Genomic DNA, 22,014 nt, shown 5'->3' on the forward strand with positions numbered 1-22,014 from the left:
ACCCCCCCGCCCCGTAAGAAGATTAGAATCCATGCCCACTGCCATGTGATTTGCCTATGGAAGCAGTAGATTTCTTCTCCACTGACTTAGGGTTTGATCATATGAAAGGCTTTGGCCAGTGGATGTGTCATGACACATTGGAGAAGCAGCTTTAAGAGGCCTCAAGTGTTTCCACCAGCTCTCTGGCTCTTCCTACCTGCCACAAGCATTGCCAAATCCCACACAGGGGCTTCTTTGGCCTGGGACCTGCAACAAGAAGACCCATGCAGCTGACCCACAGCATGGAATACAAGCAAGAAATAAACCTTTGTGGCCATAAACATTGAGCCACTGGGGTTGTCTGCTTTTATAACCATACTGACTAATACATTGTTTGTGGTCTAATTTCTTCTTTCAGATCCTTAGGAGCTGAGACTCATGACATACAGCTATTCCAAACCAAAACCTCTGACTTATGAGACTATTTTCACCGCTATGAGCTTCAAATATCTATTAAACAAACGCCTGAGAATTGTCTTCTTTTTTCTCCCTGAGGCAGGGAAGGAAATGCCCTAGCTGTCTGGGAAGAGTATAAGACCAGGCGTAGGGGACATGAGAATGCATATGTGTGTGCAGAGCTAGAGGATGGGGTACCTCAGCTAATATTTCAGATTTTTATCCTGACATACAAAACTGCATAAAACAATAAAATATAAAATCGAAAAACTCCAAGACACATGTCTTTCCTGCACTCGAGGAGTTTGTAGGGCAGATCAGTCATCTCTTTGAGTAACTATGATACAGGACAACAAATATTAAGTGTGTCATCAAGGTGTGCAGAGAAAGGGTTATGGGAGCTCATTGAAGAAGAGGCCTGGAAGGATAGGTAGGATTTGGAAATGCAGAGATAGGGGAGAAAAAGCGTTTTGTACTCAAGATGTAGATCAAGCTAAACCACAGAGGCAGGAAAGTGAGTGGCGTGGATGGGGCCGTTTACTCAGCGAGTAAACGTGAGTGACTCTGTTTGGTTCAATGTTTAGGAGACTAACGGGAGGTCAGGTTGGAAAGGTAAGCTGGGGCCCAGCTGTGGTCCCATCTAAAGAGTGTGGAATGTGAAATGGCTAAAGACCAGGAAGAGAAAGGGCTGGAGAGTGGATTTCAGCGGCATTTATTATTTTAAAAACAATGTGGCAATTTACAATTTTGACACATAAAGTATGTTTACATAAACAGCTGGAGAATCAATTCGTAAAAATTGTTTTCTACCTAGGCATGATGGATTACTCTCCCCAAATGGCCCGTGTACATGAGCTGCGTGTGTATGATTGCGAAACAATCACTGTATTTACGAAGTTACCTCTGGAAAACAGTCAACCTGGTTTGTTGGTGATGGTATTGGATGGTGTGTTTCAGCCAAAGAAGCAGCCTTTATTTCCTGCAGGAGTTTGCCTGCTACTAGGGCACATCTTGCTATACATGGATCTCCTTGACATTTTAATTAATGATTAAAAAATAAGTACACAACGATGTGAATGTACCTAATGGCACTGAACAGTGCACTTAAAAATGGTGAAAATGGTAAATTTATGCATATTTTCCCACAATAAAAACAATAACCAGCAAATCTTCCTAGAGGAGAATTTACAAATTAATAGAATTTCAGAGCTGGAATTTCCTCAGCTTATCTCTCAATGTCAATCCTGAAGGTGTGGAGGTTGACTATGAGGGGATGTGACATTCTAGAGTTAGCCAATCTCTTCTTGGTCTTTCCTGTCTTGCAGGTGATGCTCCAGGGGTCAAGAGGACCTCTTCTCTATCTCTTGCCCACTTTAGAGTAGGGGAGAGGGTAAGGGTGTGTGTATATGTGTGTGTGCTCTACTGTGATTGGAGACCACTGAACAGCCAGCCACTCTCTTCTTTCTCCATCCTGGGGAAAGGCGCAGTTTAAAGTTTCTGCCCAGCAGTTTAAAGGATCTTGGACATTTTGGCAGCTCCATTCAGCCGCCTTAACCGGCAACCAGCAGACTGAGGGCGGGGCTGGAATGAAAAAGGTGCGGATCTCAACGACAGGAGATGAAAGTTGCAAAAGCTCTGCCCAGGCTTCTCCTGTGGATCAACTTTCCAGGGTATGTGATGAACAGCTCTTAGGACCTGTCCGCTGGGAGTGCCGCTGGTGCATCCTCCTTGTGACTCGTGCCTTTGTCCCCCATCCCCGCCCCGCGCCCCTGCGCTCGCCGAGCCCGCACCTGTCGGGCGCGCACCCCGCCCCGCGGGATGCTGGAGCGCCGCCGCCGCCGCCGCGGGGCTCGCTCCGTCACGCACATGCGCAGTAGCGACGCCGGGCCGGCGCCTCCAGTCTCCTCCTCCGCCGCCTCCCGGTTCCGCAGTCACTTCCTGCAGCTGTTTCCCTGTGGGTCCGGTTGGATTGACTTTTGACAGTCAATCTTCAGCTGCGGAGGGGGCTCGGCGGGGGCCAGCCGAGAAAGTTGCGGCGAGGGAGGCGGAGTTGAGCCGGGCCGAGCCGGGCGCGCAGGGCGGACGGCGGCGGGCGTCCCGGGCGGACGCGGCGCCCAGACTCCCCGCGCGTCCCGGGGGTTCCGGTAAGTGCGGGCGGTCGGGAGCCTCTGCGCGTTAAGCACGAGCCCAGGAGCGCCGCGGACCGGCAGTTCCTGTCTGATGCGGTCTCTCCACCTGCCCTCCACGTGACGCGCCGGAGCTGCTTTTATTTATCTGTTTGTTTTTGAGCCTTTCACGTGCACCGTTTGGATCCTCTGGGCGTGCAGCTGCCTTGGCCCTCGCCCCGGCCCCCGCCCTGTGGGAGACGGGAATTCCATCTTTCGTGATGGCATCCTTACGGGAGTGAGGTGCGTGTTTGGGTGCGCTCGTGTGTGTGCATGCACGTTTTAGGAATGTAAGGTATATGTGGGCGATGCTGAAGTATATGTAGCTTTGATTCAAACATGTTACCGGTTCCCTAGGAATTAGGAACCGTCATAGCTGAGACTGGAAAACATTCGCCAATTCACCAAGGCCTCTTCTCTCCCAGGTTCCTGCGTTCTTTTGAGTCTTCCTTATATGATATACCTTGCCTCGGCTGATTATTTTTCTATTTTTCTCTTTCTTATTTCTTCTTGCTGCGTTCTGATGACCTCTGAATAATGCTCACCGTCTCTCCCTCATTTCCAGAATTCTCAATTACAGACTTCCCCAGTTTGCTGAGGTGCCAGTAACCTGTTCCTTTATACTGTTCTCTTTCCTCTGTAGATTTCTCCAAATGAGAAAATGATTGTTTTCAATACAGTATGTGAAGAGTAGGCCCCAGTCCAGTCATGAAAACTATGCTATGATCATTCGTTTTTTTAAAACAGGGTACACCATGAAGCTTTGATTTTCTTGATTGTCCCCTCAAGCCCTTCCAAACCGGGACATTAACCACCATAAATCCTTCATTTATGCCACTTCAAGCATCAAATTGAATGGTTTCTAAGATCTGAGGATTATTTTATTTACATCAGCCAACAAGTTAGTTTCATTTAATCTGATGCCAGCAGTTGAACGGGTCTGAGTAGCATATACTTTGGGTCTCTCTGTATGCCACCATTCATGCTTTCACTGAAGGCTTGGTTTTATTTCTTTTAGATTTATATTTTATGCTAATTTTTGTTTGCAAGCGTAGGAATACCTGATGTAATTGTCATGCACAGATCTTTTTTGGGAGTTGACATTATCATTTTGATTGTTAAAACATTACAAGAAAAAATTTTGGCATATCTAGCTATTCTTTAAAAATTATAAAGATAAAATGTGATAATGGTTAAGTCTACTTGGCGAGAATTTTTTCTTTAATTCAGGAGATTTTATCATCTCTGGAAGGAGGCCTTCTTGTATCTCTGTGCTTTGAGAAGGGCCTTAATTTTGATAGAAACCTGTAGGCAACACTGGGGGAGACACGCTGGAATTTCCTCAAGTGGGAGTGAGCTTTCATAAAACAAGTCCAGGCATGTCTAGGCAATTGGTAGCATTTGATTTTTTTTTGTTTATATTGCTGATTTCCTTTACCCAGATGTTTTGACACCCTCGTCTACCGTTTCTCTACTGAACTGGCAGCTTGTTTGTGGCAATTTGGTATCAGTATGTCTCCGTACAGGTGATATGGTAGACTTTTAACATTATCCATTATTATAATTAAATAGTTAAACTTTTTAAAAAAGTAGTCTTTGTCTCCTTAGTTTTCCTTTTTAAAATGTCCATATTGATCTTTGCTTTCTGAATGTCTTTGCTTAATTTAATTGAGAAGAATAATATAATTATAGAGAACCTGACTTTTTAAATGTTCTAAATCTGTATTGCTTTTTTGTGCTGAGAGATACGGACAGCATACTTCTGCTTAAGAATAAAATAATATTATTGTTTTTCTGATTATTATGATTAATGAGAAGTATTGTTAAATACTATGACTAATAATTTATGTACTTTGCGCTTAACTGTATTATTTCCCCATTGCACTGATATCCTCTGCTGCCCCCAGACCCTGAATTTAGTAGAAGGGTTGTTACTTGATTGCAATTTCCGCATGTGTGTACTTATTAAATGTGATAAAAGAGACTGTTACCTTTGCAAAATTTCCTTTAATTTTAGTAAATCTGTTGTTATAAAATGTATACATTTCTGTTGCAGATGGAAAATTTCAGCAGCTTAAAATAGCTACATCCTATTGACTAAGAAAAGAGGTTTTAATAGTACTGAGAGGAGAAGGAATAATAGATATTGAAATAAGGATTTTAATTTGGGTTAATTAAAATCATGGAACTCGAAGCATGTGCTGTGGTTCATTTTGAGCTAGGGTTAGAAGATGCCGTCTGGGTGGGAGGCAGGAGAAAATCATGGATAAAACTGAAGAAGGATAGGAACATACTGGGTTTTTTCTCAGAGAGACAGAATAGAGACTATCAGTTGTTTAATTAAAAGGGGAAAGGAAATAGCCTAAAGACTGAGGAACTGCAATTATATTGGAGCTTATGGTAGTATGATCCATTACCCGTTGGACTTTTGTGATACATTATTTTGTGCAGGTAATTTACCTCTAAGGGAGAGAAAATATTCTGAATTTTTAGGGACTCATGAATATAGTTTAAGGTTATATGAGGTGGACTTCTAAACCCACGGGCCTACATGGAGCAGGCAAGTAACATGAAAACAGGCAGCTAGCTGAGTGCAGGCTGGAGAAGGCAGGCCTGGCTACCAGGGACAGTGTCTCTCAGCACTAATTAGCTAATTGTTGCCCATGTGGGACCTTGGGCCAAGTGTTGCCAGATCATCCTTTTATCAAGAGAAGCCATGAATGTTGCTGACTAATTCAATTTAAAAAATGAAAGCAAAATAGAACAAAACACTGTATATTCCAAACGGAGCACATCTGTGGCTATGTGTGGCCTTACAGGCTGTCTGTTTGCAACCTCTGCTGTGAGGCATCATTGGCTCAACTCTTTAAATATTACTAGACGATCAGAAGGTACACTTTTATTTATTTTTGTCACCTTGTAACTCTGAGTTATTTCTAGAGTTCCTTGGTATTTTAGCTAGCTCTAGAAGTTTTTTAAGGATTCCGAGAAGGGATATTCTTTATTTCACTCTTTTTGATTTGTGTTGGATGGAAAGACTAGTTTGGATGGAAAGGAGACGTTTGCTAAGGTTCTTAGCCAGTGACGTTTTTATCTATGCACGATTATCATCAAGAGTGTTTAAATGTAAGTGCGCCTGAGGGAAGGGGTCTGGACTAGGTGACCTTTGATGTCCATTTCAGCCTTGTGACTTTTAGATTTAATTAGCCATGGATGCAGTGCTATTAATGTTCATGGGCCAGAGGGACTGCAGTTGGAGCTGTGCCAAGCAAAATAAAGCCACATCTATAAAGCCATTCTCAGTGGAAGAGTGTCGTGTCAATGTGGATTAGCAGACAGGGGAAGCCAGCTAGCTGAGGCAAAAAGAAAGACGTCCCAAAGACAGTTTGGGGAAGTAGAGGAAGGGGTCAGATGGTGTGGTCATTTGCATGTTGTATTGCTGAGGTTATATTTTTGAGTATTTTTTTGCTGTCGATTCAGATTTGAAGACCTGACTTCTCATCGCCCATTGGAGCATGCCCAAGGCTTTCCTACCCAATGATCCTCTTGCAACACGCCGGGCTTCCTCTGCCTAAGCGGTCCTCATCCTCTCCTCCTATGTCAGTGGCCGCCAGGTCTACAGGAACCTTGCAGCTCCCGCTGCAGAAGCCTTTTGGGCAGGAGGCTTCCTTGCCTCTGGCAGGGGAAGAAGAGTTACCTAAGGGAGGGGAGCAAGACTCTGCCCTGGAGGAGCTATGTAAGCCCCTGTACTGCAAACTCTGTAATGTCACCTTGAACTCAGCGCAGCAAGCCCAGGCTCATTATCAGGTAAGGGAAGAAAAGAAAATCAGGCGTTTAGTGGGAGAACATTTTAGGGCTCTGCCCATTTCAGAGTTCTCTCTCCAGGTATGACCTGATTGTGCCTGGAATTATCAAGATGGCTTAGTGAACAACTAAGTATTAGTTTGTTTGTTGAAAAGCATAGTGTTCCTACTTTAAAAGAAAGCATCACTTTTCGTAGAATGGGGTCTCAACCTCCTGTACTTAGCTGTGTGGCATTCGATAGCTTACCAGTCATTGTAGGCAAATGTAAGTCATCTAGGCTGGTATATGAACCTGTGATCCTAAGGGAGAACAGGTATTTGAAACGTGATGTACCAAACTCAAGTCAGTGCCAAAACTATTTAGAAGAATGAGTATTATAAATGTTCTCTTCCAGCTGTTCCAGTTTCCATCAGTTCAAGGTAATCTCTATGAATCTTATGCTTTTTCTTTCTGACCTCTAACTCTTCATATATATTCTATCACTGCTAAGGAAAACACAGGTATCTTTCTGTAAATGAGAATAAAATGACATTGGAGTATTGAGCCTTACCCTTCATTCATAAGCAGCAGACTCTGATTTTTTTAGCCCGTTAGTGTGAATGGATAATTATTTCCAAGATTTAAAGCTTTCACCTCTATGTAGAATAGCTAGTGGAAAGGACAATTTTAAAGGCTATTATAACCTAAGAACAGTTAGAAAATTGAATTTTGGCTAGAAAGAGAGGGTACAGTATTTCTTTTTATTCTAGATTGTTTTCTGTCTAAAATTATGTAATTTTCTTTTTGGGAGAAAAAAGATGTGAAAAACAATTGAGGACAAATGCCACTGAGTGAAAGGCTGTCTTGTGGGTCGTCATTGATTTGACTATTTGTTCTCTGCATGCGTATCTACAATAAGACAACACAGTGGTAGAAAGATGACTTACAAAGGTATTGCTTCTATTGTGCCACTATAACTTTCTCCAACTTAAAGTTTGTATTTATTCTGGGTATAAGTGTGTTTTGTTTTGATCTGAAAGAATGATAATGTCACTTTGTGATTGTACATCAGAAATATTTTGATGGTGAATTGTTTTCTCTGGGATTTAGGGGGAAGACATAGTATGTTGCTCCCCTGGATTTCCCTTTGTTTGGGTTTGTTTTGCCCTCAGGTGCAGAGAGTTGAGTTAATTATATCTCTCAGATCTTGGCACATGTCATTAATGGTTCATAAAGGCATCTTCTGGTTTTATTTTTCCATTGTTTCCCTTTTCCCCACCCCCCACTCTCATTCCCTGTGTGTACCACTCCCCACCACAGTGGTTTGGTACAGGGTCTTCCTTTGCCTGCTTTACCATTCAAGTGGAGTCTGTTACGATGATCTATCCCAAAGCCAAGACTCATGCTAGCTTTCCTCTTCATTTATTCCTGTGGAATGTTCAGTTTTATAGCCTAAGACTCACTTTGAGACATCAAGCCTAAAGTTTTGGCTTTTAGCTGTATAAAGCCTGTAATAAATTGGTAACTTGGGAGCAAGCCCATTTGTGTGCCATACACATATACAGTAACCCTTTAAAGAAGAGTTGTTTACTTATATGAGGGAAAACTCTTGGGCAATGTGTAATTTTAATATGTATGCATAGATTATACATATACTTCCTGCCTTTTTTCCTGCTAATATCAATTTGTGAGTCTATAAATGGATGTGATAGATGCTTCTAGTTCATGCATAGAGAGAATTCAGTTTGAGCAGGGTTATTGGATTATAAGATGTAAACTAGATAAGAAATAGAATCAGCATTTATTTAGGTTTTTTCTTTTATTCTACATTTGTGTATGTGTGTACTCTGAACTTTTTAGTTGACAAAATTAATAATTATACTTAATTTCAACTCCCTCAGTGATACAGTAAATACATAAATTAGAAAATATAAGAAAAAGGAAGTAAAATTTAGATAAATTCCTCAATAATCAGAATTTTTAAGTGGAAAAGTTGGAGGACAACCTCTTATAGGGAACAATTTAAGTAGCCAAGAACTAGGCTAAAGATAGAGCTAGGGAAAAGAAGCAGCAAGTGGGTATTAAGAAAGTAGAATTTAATGGAAAAATGAAAAGTTTGGGTGTAATAAAAGCATGTTTCTAAGAGCTTAGAAGCAAAGATTTGAATGAAACCCATGTTACTGGTAATTCTTAGAGAGGGTGAAGTTTTTTACAGAGAAACAAGGCAAGCAGTTAATGTATGAAAGCACAGAGCAGTTTCATTAGGATAGCATAGAAGAAAGATAATCTTAGAAGCGAAATCTGGATTTGAACAAGATAGAAATGGTCAAGATAAGAAGAGTGTGGATCAAAGAGTAGATCAGAATAATAAACAATCAGAGAATGAACATCACCTAGAGGTGGGTGAAGTAGCACAGAAGGAAAGCATAGAAATGTTAGCCTGAAACGTGTCAAAGGCCACATAAAGGATTCATAAACAGGCAGTTATTAAAAAAGGCTACCAAAGACAAGGGTAAGATGATGAGTAAGGCTTACCAAGAACCAGGAACAGGCAGAATGACAATGATTGCAGACTAATAAAACTTGATGAGATGATGGAAGTAAAGTTTTATTTCAATTCTAAAAACCAGTTTTATAATTTTTAATATAGAGTGATACTATGACTGCAAAATCATTATTTCAGTTGTGTGCGAGATAAAAGCGGTCAGTGGTAGCCTGTTTATAAGCTAGAAACACATTCGTGTGAAGTGATAAATCACTGTGATTACATTACTCAAAACGTTTCAGTCAGTTGATGCCATTGTTGAAATCGCAAAGTTTCAAATTGCCCAGGGTATTGTAAACAAGCCTTGGTCTGGTTTGAGCAGTGTTACCCGAGAGTCTGGCTGTACACGAGAGTCTGGCTGTACACGAGAGTCTGGCTGTATCATATTCCAGTAATCCAGGACACACAATGGAAACTGCTCAATAAATACTTCCCTTTAAGCCACTACCATCTTTCCCTGACATTCTGATGTTCCTAAACTGGGGCTGCTTTAGCAATGACCCATGTGTGTCTGGTCACCACAGATTTAGTTTTATTCCCAGTACTTTTTAACCCGGACACTCTGCTTCAAAATATCCTTGACTGTTGTTGTATTTTTAATGAGGTTACCTATTTTTGCAGTCTCAAAATTATGGCTTTAGTTATATCTTAATTTAAAATAAAATCTTTGGAGGAAAAACATGTCTTCATTTTATTAAAATCTGTCTGCAGGCTTCAGGTTACTTAGGGCAAGCCTGGCATGGAGTAACACGACACTGTTTCAGCAGCATAATGCCCAGAGGAAGAAACACTTGAGGATGGAATATCATTGATAGAAATAAAAAAAGCAAAAAGCATGGATAAATTTTGCTAAGGCATCCTCAGTTTAAAATAAAGTCAACCAGTTTATCTGCTAATTTGTATTTCCATTTGAAAAAACTACTTACTTGAAGTGCTACTTCAAGTAACTCATTTCAAAGTGAGTACGTTGAAATGTACTTGAAGTACATTTCTAAAATTTGTCATAAACGTAGGTTTCTGTTTGCAATATTTAGGAGCCACATAACAACTTACCATATTAATTAGATTAATTTGAAAGAGAGACAGAACACAGGTAAAAAAAAGTGGTTCTATGATAACTAAATGTGGTAATCTTAATTCGTAATGCAGAGAATGCAGTTGATGTTATCCCCAAATTTAAAGTACTGATTTGGCACATGCATTTTAACATTGATCACCCAGGTTTAGATGGCATGATCAGCAACTCTAATCTCAGCTAATTTTTATGTTTTCAAAATTCTCCCATCTGATTGTTTTCCAAAGGAACTTGCAGTGAACTGAGAATGGTCAAAATACCATTCATTAGGGGCCAGAAGCTCTAAATGATCCTGCCATTAGCTGGATCTCACCAGCTTTCTGCCTCCCCCTCCGAGTCCACCCCTCCCTCGTTTCTTCTTATTTCAGAAGAAGAGATATCCCTTCTTCTGTCCAAGGCTGATTCCTCACCCTGTGCTCTGGATTTCATCACCTGTCGTCACTTCTTCTCCTCGATCAAATTAAAAGCAGGCTCAAGTTTTTTCCATATGAATAAAAATAGCAACAGCAACCTTCCTTTTACTTTTAATCCCCCTTGTTGCAACCTTTCTCATCTCTCCAGTCCCTGGAGATCTGCCGGGTGTAATTGTCCTCTTGAGCTCTTCATTTCTCATTCATTCCTCTGCACACTGCACTCTGGTTTCCATCCCAACATTCTACTGAAATGGTCCTTTCCAGGGTCGCTTGTGATCTTACAGGCCAAATCTAGCTCTTTCTCACTTGACCTCTTTGTAGCATTTGCCACTGGTAACAGCTTCCTCCTTAGAACACTTAAAGATATTTTTGTTCAAAATAATGCCTACAGAACAAAGGGCTTCTAATGAAAAGTGTAATCGCCTGTTCTCTCTTCCTCACTCATCCCCTACCTTTTCTTCTTCATTCTCCTTTCTGCCTCCCATCTTGGGTTGGCTAGAGTTTTATTTTGACACTGTCAAGGTTGATCACATTTTTGTTTATTCTGTAATCAGATTAAATTCTCCATGCTCTATTTGCAGGTTGATTCCAGTTGTTGAAAATTGACATTCAGCTTTTGCATTATTATGAGTAGGGAAAGAGTGTTCACTGCAGAGCTGTTTCCTTCTCTGTGTTTCCAATTTCATGATCCTGTGCTGCTCAAAAGAGATGTTCAAATGGATAACTCTTTCTTTTTTCTTTTTCTTTTTTTTTTGCTGAGGAAGATTTGCCCTGAGCTAGTATCTGTTGCCAATCTTCCTCTTTTTTTTGCTTGAGGAAGATTAGCCCTGAACTAACATCTGTACCAGTCTTCCTCCACTTTGTATGTGGGTCATCATCACAGCATGCCTGATGAGTGGTGTAGGTCTGTGCCTGGGATGAGAATCCGGGCCACCGAAGCGGAGTGGGGTGAACTCAACCCCTGGGCCACAGGGCCACCCCCAGATAACTCTTTCTTGAATGCCACCAATTGCTCAGAGTCATGTCCATTTTAGTTTGTTTCATATGTGGATTATAACTTTGAAATAGCTTTTTGTTTTTCTTTGAGTTTCTCACACTTGTTAAAAAAATATAGGGAGAAGAATCTTAGGCCTTTTTCAAAAGCCATCTACTGGCTTCTGAATCTTTCTTTTTATTGCCTATAATCCGTTTCATCTATCTGCCTGAAACCTACTGATTTCTTGTTCTAATTTGGACTAGTTTCACTTTTGGATCATGACTTCATTGTGTATTTCCTAGAGTTTTTAATTGCTTTTCTTTTTTTTTTCTTTTTCTTACATAATGTATCTTTGTAATATCCTCATTTTTCCCTCCAAACTCTCAATCACACTCAATATTGTGTGGAATTCCCTTTTCAGCCTAGATCCCTCTATTCTCTTGCTCCATTTTCAACTGGTTGCCCTCTGGGTTGGCTGCACAGCTGTCAATTTTGAACTTCTCTTCATTGCTCTCTGACTTGGACTACTATTTTCTAAATGTACATGTTTTCTTTTTTCATCTTACTTTGTTGGAGTGCATCTTCACATTACTTGCAGGAAGAAAGAATAAATATAAATGTATATTACAACATATCTCTCTATTTAAAATTTAAAACAAAGTGAGGGAGTAATGGGAAATATGTTTTTCTGAGCCCTTGTATGTCTAAAAATGTCTGTATTGTGTTTTCATTTCAGTTCCAGGTTGAAAATGATTTTTCCTAAGAACGTTAAAGGCTGTACTCCATTGTGTGTGTGTTGGTTTTTTTGTTTTTGTTTTGTTTTTTGTCTTCTAGTTGCTGAAGAGAAATCTTATTCTGATTCTTATTCCTTTGTGGGTGACCTACTTTAATTTTGGGCTTTTGTTTTTTCTGAAAGTTTTTCGGCTCTCCTTTTTACCTTTGGTATCTGAAATTTGACAATGATGGATGTGTTTAGGTATCTGGGTCTTTTTTCATTTGTGCTGGTCAGCAGTGGTAGATCCTTTCAGTTTTCATACTCCTGTTTCTCCTGAGCTCTGGGGAATTTTCTTTGATACTATTTCCTTGATAATATTCTTCTCTATATTTTTTCTGGTAATCCTATTAGCCTTATCTTAGACTAGCTGGATTGGTTCTTTATATTGCTTATCTCTTCTCTCTTTTATCATTCCTTTATTTTAATTTCTGAGAGGTATTCTTGAATTCTAACCCTATATTGAATTTTTTTGACAATCATACCTTTAATTTTCAAGGATTTCTTGATTTCTTATTGTTCTCTCTTCTAGCATCTGTTTTACAGGATATTAGTTAAGAACATGAATGGACTTTGGGTTCAGACTAGTGTTCAAATTGTAGGCTTACTAAAGATGTATAATATTGGAAATATTTCCTAACTTCTCCATGCCTCATGAAGATGATGATGATACTAGTAATACCTGCAAGTTAGTATGTATAAGACATTTAGAACAGTTCCTGGTAGCTGAGATAGTCATTAATACTGTAGAGTTGTCCTAGAGTGCAGTGGAGCCTGGTGGTTTGGGCTCTGGAATAAGATTGTCCCCATCTGCCATTTACTTCTGGCTTTGGGCAAGTTTTATTTTATTAACTTTTTAATTTGACTAACTTTTAACTTACAAACCAGTTCCAAAAAGAGTAGAAAAATTCCTGCATGCACCTCATCCAGATTCCCCAAATATTAATATTTTACATAACTACAGAACAATTATCAAAATGAAGAAATTAACACTGGTAACATTAACGTTATCTAATTTACAGACTGTTTACATTTCGCCAAGTGTCTACTGATATACTTTTTCTGGTTTCAGGATCCAATCCAGGATGAAATTTTGCATGTAGTTATGTCTCCTTTAACCTGGACAGGTTTAATTTTTCTTTGCTTTTTATAATCTGGCAGTTTTTGGAGAGTTGCTTTGTCGAGTGTCCCAGTTTGGGTTTGTTTGATGTTTTCTCGTGATTAAATTCAGATTATGTGTTTTTTGGGCAAGAATACCACAGAAGTGATGTTGTGTCCTTCCCAGTGCAACATATCAGGAAGGACATGATGTAAAAATACATTGCATCACTGGTATTGTTAACTTGGATCATTGATTAAGGTGGTGCCTGCCAGGGTTCTCCTTTGTAAAGTGACTGTTTTTTCTTCTTGTTTTTTAATAAGTGTCATGTGGGGGAGATACTTTAAGACTATGTGACTATTTTATTTCTCATCATACTTTTGCTCAGTGATTTTGCCATCCATTGATGATTCTTCACTGCAATGATTATTACTGTGGTGTTTGCCAAATGGTGATTTTTCTGTTTTAAACATTCTTTCTACATTTAGTAGTTTGAACTTTACTTTAAGGAAGAACTTTTCCTTTTCTCCCATTTATTTATTTATTCAGTTATTTATTTATATCAGAATGGATTATGGATTCTTATTTTATTCTAGGGATATAATCTCTTACTGTCATTATTTGTTTTGATGTTTAAATTGTTTCAGATTTGACCAGTGTGAGTCCCTTCAAACTGGTGCTTATGTCCTTTTGACATATCCCCATAATTTTGCCTACTTCTTTACTTTCTGACAATACAAAATATTCTAGGATTTTCTTGTACTTTCCCCGTGCCAGCCATTTCTTCAAGGAGCCAGGTTTATTTTATTGGAGAATGGTATTTAGAAACCAAAATCTGAGGTCTAGGTGTGCTCTTTCGTACTGGGATGTCATTGTTTCTAGATCCTCTTGTGACAGAGCTAGTAATATGTATTACGTATACACACATTTATGTTTGTCTATGTGTACGTATATTGAAAACTGAGTTCAGACTGATACTACCAATTTCAGTACAACACAACAGTGTTTGTTCTAGCCTTCCATCTTTTCTTAGTAATTAACTCCTTTCTTTGATAGTGAGAAACCTGGGCTTTTGTTATTCACAAAACACACCCCCCCCCCCACACTCTCAATACACATAAAATAATTTGGGATTGATAATCTATATTCCTATGAAAAACAAACCTACTAATGAGAGGATAATATTTGTGTGTTGTTCTTTTTGTCTTCAGCATTACGGTATAGTGAAAATACTGTTTTACAAAGTTATTTAGGTGACAAAGATGCTGCCTGATAGGGTTTTCCTTTGTAAAGTTACTATTTTTCTTTTTGTGTTATTTATTATTGTGGGGGAGATACTTTGAGACTATGTGAATGTGTGAATAGTTTTTTTCTTCCTGCCCCCTTCAGTGTGGTTATGTTATTCATTTTTTTCATATAGTTAGATTTGTTTCTGTTTGTGTTTTATTTTGAGTCCTCCCCAATCCTTGTTGGCTTTGATTCATTTTCTAAGTCTGTAAAATGTTAATATAGTTCTAAAAGTTAGAACTATACAAAACCGTATGGTTACAAAAGTGTCACACCCAACCATCTCTTTTAGTCCATTCTCATTCCTCTATTATTTATACATTTTAAAATGATTGTACTACTCTGTTTGGCTATTTAATGTTTTACTATCTGGTTTATCAGTTTTTAATGATATCCTGGCTTTTGTCTACTGCAGAATCAATGAACTTATTTTGCTTCCCTCTTTCCTTTTTCTTTCCATTTTTGTTGCATTATTTCTGTTGTGTCATAATGTGCAATATTTGAACGTTAATCTTTCACCCTCATCTCCACCTTTTATTTAGTCTTTGATCTACAATTATGTATATGAAAATACTTACCATCAGCCCTTTTGCTGAAAATTTTCCAGTCAATTCTCGGTTGAATGAAGGTCTAATAGATTCCTCAAGAAGGACTTATGAATGCTGAGTTCCTAAGGTCTTGTATGTTGAAGAATGTTTTTCCATAGTCGTGATACTTGGTACAGGGATAGTTGGCTGGACATAAAATCCTTGATTCATACTTTCATGAAGTTTTAAAAAAGTGTTGCTGCATTATTGCCTTGTTTTGCATATTGTAGATGCCATTCTAATTCTTTTGCCTTTGTAAATTACTTGATCTCATTGCCTGGAGAGCTTGAGGACTTGTTTCTTTTTCTTTGATATCTCATACCTTTTAAAAGATATACCCCAGATTTGGTTGTTCTGGGTTAATTTTCCCAGATACCTGGTATACCTTTTCAATATGTGGTTTCAGGTATTCATTTACTTTTGGACAATTTTGGACAATTATAGTTTCAAATATTAGTTCCATTTGACCGTTTTGTTTTTCTTCCTCAGGGAGTCCAGTTTTACATAAGTTGTTCCTTCTCTACTTATCTTCCATTTCCATTGCTTCCTCTCTGACCCTTTTAAATTTTTTCTTTATATCATTTTTATTTTCTTGATTGCTTTTCTTTCTTCAGTGCCTCTTAGTACATTTTTATTTGAGTCTGTTCTCCTTTGGCACTTGTATTTACTCCTCGTTTTTGATGTGATTCTCTTTTTCTTTCCTGGATTTAATTACTCTTCGTTTCTCACTATGTTTTGCCCATTTTTCTTTGTACATTTTGAATTGCTGATTTAAGGTGATTTTTCATATCCTCAAATTCTTGTTTGAGTGTATTTAATTCAATTTGAAGTGCTATCTTAATGGTTTTCTTCTGTTTCATGTTTTTTTCTTGGGGAGGTTCATTTGCTGAGATGTGTTGATTTTTTTTGGCAGTAACTTTGTAAAGACTTGGTTACTTTTCATCTGTTCATTTTGTGAATTTTGGGTGGTTTATGAGATTCTTAATTCCATGGCAACCTCTTCTATAACTGCAACGAAGTCCAGTTCTTTAATAATTTTTTTTTTTTGGTGGTCGGGGAAGGTTCGTATGTGCTCTGATTTTTGTTTTGTTCTTTTTTGTCTCTCAGGACGCCAGCTTTTCCTGTTTTGCTTCTTTTCCTCTCTCTTCACCTCCCAGTTGCCAAAGGGTGCCTCTCCCTTCTTTTTGCCTTTTTCTCCTCCAGAAGCCTCTTTGAAGATAATCACTTCAGATCATGTGTACATTTAAGTCCCTCTCCAGCAATCAGTGACCGGATCATGCTTTAGTATTTACAACCTTAGGGGACCTGCTTTTTCTGGTGGTGGTTATAATGCAATTTTAGGTCTGCTGCTAGCTCCCTCTTCTCTCTTTCTTGCAATTTTTGTCAGATGGCGTTTGCTTACTGTGAAGGCTTGTGGCAGGAGCGTATATGGTTGCTCACTGGGATTTGATGTTTTTTTCTTTTTTACTTACAGTTATTTTGAAGTCTGGGCATTCTGTGGCTTCTATTTGTGTGGAGGGCATGGTGTCTGTGTAGTTTTATTTGTTTTTCTTATTGTTCTGTATTGTTTGTAGAAGATATATTGGGAGATGCAAATCTAGGCAGCCACTACCTATCTATCTGGAAGCTCTTGGGCAAGTTTTTAACTCTCTGAGCTTAGTTTCCTCATATGTAAAATGGGGATAATAATTATACCTACTTGATAGACATTTCATGAGTATTAAATAAGATAATATTTATCATAAAGTATTAGAACAATTCCTGTCACATAAGTGCTGAAAAATGGTTAGTTGCTGTTGTTATCATTATGTGTGGATGCAATATCTGCTTGAATACTACTGTGGTTACTGCTTTGGAAGTAAAAGACCTGATTCTATCTAAAGTTGACCCCTCCATAGTGCTGTGTATCTCATCTGCTTCTGCCTTTTCATGGACTGTACTCTTGTAGCCATGCTTTAGCTCCTGCATCATCTGTTCTTCCATTTTTACTGACTTCTGTTGTCATGCAAACAAGCCTAAGTAAAACCCATCTTTAAAAAAATCTTCCATTGACCTGTTTCCCCCTTGCACTCTCTACACTATTTCTCTGCTCCCTGTCATAGTAGAACTGTTGTAAAGGGTTGCCTACACTGGTTGTCTCCATTTTCACATCTCCCATTCTCTCCCTAAGCCACTCTTGTATGACCATTTATCCCCTACTCCTCTCCTGAAATGGTCTTACCAATGTTATTTTTTTTGTGAGGAAGATCAGCCCTGAGCTAACATCCGTGCTAATCCTCCTCTTTTTGCTGAGGAACACCGGCTCTGAGCTAACATCTATTGCCAATCCTCCTCCTTTTTTCCCCCAAAGCCCCTGTAGGTAGTTGTATGTCATAGTTGCACATCCTTCTAGTTGCTGTATGTGGGATGCGGCCTCAGCATGGCCGGAGAAGCGGTGCGTCGGTGTGCGCCCGGGATGCGAACCCGGGCCGCCAGTAGCGGAGTGCGCGCACTTAACTGCTAAGCCACAGGGCTGGCCCTTACCAATGTTATTCTTGATTTATGTCTTTTCAAATCCAAGCATTACTTCTCTGGCCTGACCTGGTGAATTACTTGCTTTTTTTGTTATTGGTGTTTTAAAATTATTATGAAATACTTCAGACATAAAAAAGTAGTAAAAATAAGGTAATGAACCTGTGTATTTGCCATCTAGCTTAAAGAGTGAAAATTATCCATTCAGTTGAAGCCCCAGTATACTTTCCCAATTGTAGCCACTCTTGTGCTCCCAGATGTAGCCACTATACTGAATTGGTATTTATTGTTACCCCACTTTTTTTGTACCCTTGCTACATATGTGTTTTCCTATATCGTATGTAGTTGTTTCTCCTATTTTTGACCCTCATATTAAAAAGATTATTCTTAAATGTCTTCTCGTGTAACTTGCTTTTTTTATTCAACATTTTGTTACGAGAATCATTCATGTTGCTGTTGCGTTGCCCTAGAATGTTTATTTTCATTACAGTATAGTGTTCCATTGTATGAATAGAGTACAATTTATCCATTATCTTGTAGTTGGACACTTAAGTTGTTTCACTTTTAAGTGGTACAAACAGTCCTTCTAGGAACACTCTCATAGGTATCTCCGTATATGTATGTTTCTGTTTGGTAATACCTAGAAGTAAAACTTCCTGGGTCATAATGTATCTAAGTAGACTCTTCTTTTGAAACACATTGTTCTAGGCTTCCATGATGCTACACTTGTCTGGTTTTCATCTTATTTCACAGGCCAGGCCTTCTCAGTCTCATTTTTGGATCCTCATTCTCTATTATACTGTATGATAGTGTCCTAGAGCTTTGTCTGGCTCTCTTCTCTATAGTCCCAGCTTCTAGCTCTGATCTACTCTAATTTATCCTCCATGTTGATCCCAGGATGATCTTTATCAAATGCAATCTGATCATGCCACTGCTTTGCTTAAAGTCCTTCAGAGGCCCCTTACTGCCTCCAAAGTCCAAGTTCTGTGTCATGGACAAAACAATTAAGGATTATGTATATCAACTCCTCCCTCTTTAGAGGATCCTGAAGACCATCTCTCCAGCAGGCAGGACCTTTGTTCACACTATTTCCTCTCTTCACAGTTTTCTTTCCCCTCACTCCTTACATGCCTGGTAAACTTTTGCTTATTTTAAAAGATGACTCAAATGTCCCCCTTTTAGGAAAGTCTTCCCTGACACATTCAGGCAGAAATGAGAAATTGCTTCTCTATGCTCTCCTGGCACTTTGTTTCTTATTTCCATTGTAATACTTGATTCATTTAGCCAACAAATATTAATTGATTGCCAGCTATATGCTAAAAACTGTTGTAGAAATTGGTGATAAAAAAGTAAACCAAATAGACAAGGTCTTTTTTTTCCAAGGAGTCTACATTCCAGGGGGTAGGAAAGAGAAAAAACAGGTAGAAAAAACAGGTAAACAAACAGTATTATTTTAGATAGTGATAAGTGTTACTATGAAAAAATAAAAGCAGACAGTATGGCAGTGTGCTGGAGAGTGCGTGGGAGGAGTAGGAGGTGGGGGATGAGTGTGACACTTCAGATTGAGTGAGAAGTTGTTTGAGTTGAGACCTGAAAGATAAGAAGGAGCCAGCCATGCAGAGATCTGAAAGAACATTCCAGGCAAAAGGAACAGCAAGTACAAAGGGCCTGGAGCTAGACTGAGTTTGGCATGTTTACAGAACAGAAAGAAGGCCAGTGAGGCAGGAGCATGACGAGCAGAGGAAGGGGTGCTGTACGTAATAAAATTCAAGAAGTAGACAGGGCCAGATCAGGTAGGGCCTTCTAGGTAAGATCTGTCAATTTTATTTTAAGTGTAATGGGAAGCCATTGGAAGATTTTAAGTGAGAGGGTGACCTGATCTGATTTATGTCTAGAATTATCACTCTGACTGAGATGAGGAGAGTTATAGGGGGACAAGAGTGAGAACAGAGACCAGTTAGGAGTTGTTACCTAGTGCATGTGGAACACGTTGATAGCTTGGATGACTGTGGTATTTGTAGTGTCCATGGAAAGAAGAGGAGTGACTTGGGATATATTTTGGAGGTAGGCTGATGAGACTTGCTGATGGATTGGTAGTGTTGGTTTTAAGGAGGAATGAAATCAAGAAAAGGACCCCTCAACTTTTCTTGAGTAACTGGGTGGATGGTGGTACCATATACTGACCTGTCGCTACCTAGTGGTGGTGGTGGCAGTGAGGAGAAAGTTCTGTGGTGGAGGAATCATAAGTTGTTTTAGATATTTTAAGTTGGATATGCCTCTTAAAGTGTGGATGGCAAGAAGGCAGTTGGATATATGGCTCTGAAGGTCGGGGATTGTCTTAGTCTGTTTGGGTTGCTATAAAAAATTCCCATAGACTGGGTGGCTTAAACAACAAACATTTGTTTCTCACAGTTCTGGAGGCTGGAAGTCGGAGATCAGGGTGCCAGCCTGGTTGGGTTCTGGTGAGGCCCCTTTTCCAGATTGCAGACAGCCAGCTTCTCCTTATATCTTCACATGGCAGAAAGAGGGTGAGGGAGCTCTCTGGCCTCTTTTTAAGAGAACACTAATTAGGCTTCACCCTCATGATTTAATTACCTCCCAAAGGCCCCACCTCAAATACCATCACATTGGGATTAGGTGTCAACATGTGAATTTTGGCGGGACACAAACATTCAGTCCATAACAGGGATGGAGATAGGTAACTTGGGGAGTCACCAACTTATTGATTATATTTTAAAACTATGAGACTGAGTAAACTAACCAAGAGCTTGAGTGTAGATGGGGAGAGAAGGCCAAGAGTAGAGCTTCAGACACTGCGGTGTTTAGAGAATGAGAGGTAGGGAGATAAGAGGGAGTCATAGAAGACAGTAGAAGGGAGTGTTGATTGTGTCACGCTGCTTAGAGTTAGAATACGATGAAGGCACAGGCGTGCGCACTGGATTTGACTTCCTGCAGGTCTCTGTGACCATGGTAAGAGCACCTTGGGCATTCCAGTAGCCAGAAAGGGGAACTTAGCTCATTACTTTAATTAACTGCTCACCTATCTGTCTTCTAGCGTGTACCAGTCCTGTTTCTTTCTGGGGCTTACCATATGGTAGATGGTGAATGAATGTTTGTCTACTGGTTTGAGTTTTACAATGCAGTTTAAGGAATCGTATACTATTTTGCCCTCATTTAGAATGCATTTAGACCACTGACCCACCAGTTTGTATCAGTTCAAGGAATATAATCACATGAATAATGACTTAAAATACAATGAGAGAGGTGAATCCAATTTCATAGAGGTGCACGGTGCATCCTGAAGCCATTGTGCTATAGTGAAAAAGCGCCTCGCTTTGGATTTGGAAGGCCTGCCTCGGTTCTGCTTCACTCCTTGCCCTGCTGGAAGTGTCAGGGGGCATGTCCCCACACTGTCTGGATTGCAGTTCCTCAGCTGTCGTATGTGGATAATATTAACAAATTCCTCTTACAGGATTTTTGTGCGCAGCAAATGATCTAATGCACATGAGAGTCCTTTGTAAGTAAAAAGATACTCTGTAAGTGCTATTTTTGTAAAAATAATTGGATTATCCATTTCATTACTGACGTATAAAGTAGATTAGATCAGAGTCTCATGAAATTCATATTTAGGCAGTGGCATCTGAGTGACAAGTTGAAGGAGGACACAGATCACTGGAAAATGCGATGCTTTTCCAGAAATATATAGGAAATTAATTTCTTTCAGCTTTGTTCCTTTATCTTTCCCAGATAAATTTAATCATGCTGTTAGAACCAAAGAGTAGACTTTTTTACTTGAAGGTCTAGTAATTGAATCTTGCTAGTGGTCTGTTTATCCCAGTGTTACATTTATCTGAAAGAATAAAATGTAGTTAGTATTGATTCTGGTTTTTTCTTTTCTATTTTTTTTTAGTGAATACATTGATTAACTCAATTTGGCAAATTTTCCTCAAGGTGATTACTCATTTCATTTTACTTCTAGGGTAAAAATCATGGTAAGAAACTCCGAAATTACTATGCAGCGAACAGCTGTCCCCCCCCTGCCCGGGTGAGCAGTGCCGTGGCAGCTGTGGCCGCCCCCGCTGCTCCAGTCCCTCCGCAGGTGAGACACGCGTATATGGGTGGAAGCTGTCCTATGCGCAGGTGGTCATGGGTGAAGTTGGTGGTCCATGGGCCCATCAGGGTATATAAATACTCCTGAAAGATTTTACTTGGTGCTTTTAACTCCTTGAACTATCGTTCTGGATTTAATGCATGCCAAGATCCATGAACCTTGAGATTTCTCATTGGCTTCGGTTGTGATGCATCAAATAATGAAAGAGAATTGTTTCATGAATCTTGATGCATTTCTCAAAATTCTAGGTTAAAT

The 22,014-nt window shown here is 39.5% G+C and overlaps 1 protein-coding gene across 5 annotated transcripts in view; it reads left to right on the forward strand.

Annotated features, from left to right (window-relative positions):
- Window positions 1-2,370: 2,370 nt before the first annotated feature.
- The window catches only part of ZMAT3 (zinc finger matrin-type 3), a 32,106-nt gene continuing 12,462 nt past the window's right edge, over window positions 2,371-22,014 (forward strand). For 2 of the 5 annotated variants that reach the window (XM_087439987.1, XM_014783169.2), the window contains exons 1-3: window positions 2,586-2,843; window positions 6,081-6,407; window positions 21,628-21,747. In XM_087439987.1, the coding sequence (XP_087296113.1) occupies window positions 6,138-6,407; window positions 21,628-21,747 (390 nt within the window). In that variant the 5' untranslated portion in view covers window positions 2,586-2,843; window positions 6,081-6,137. The other 3 variants (XM_087439988.1, XM_087439990.1, XM_087439989.1) reach the window with 3 other exon arrangements.

The sequence above is a fragment of the Ceratotherium simum genome, chromosome 15, assembly GCF_057802395.1.
Source record: "Ceratotherium simum simum isolate JZ-2026a chromosome 15, ASM5780239v1, whole genome shotgun sequence".
NCBI classification, from domain to species: domain Eukaryota; kingdom Metazoa; phylum Chordata; class Mammalia; order Perissodactyla; family Rhinocerotidae; genus Ceratotherium; species Ceratotherium simum.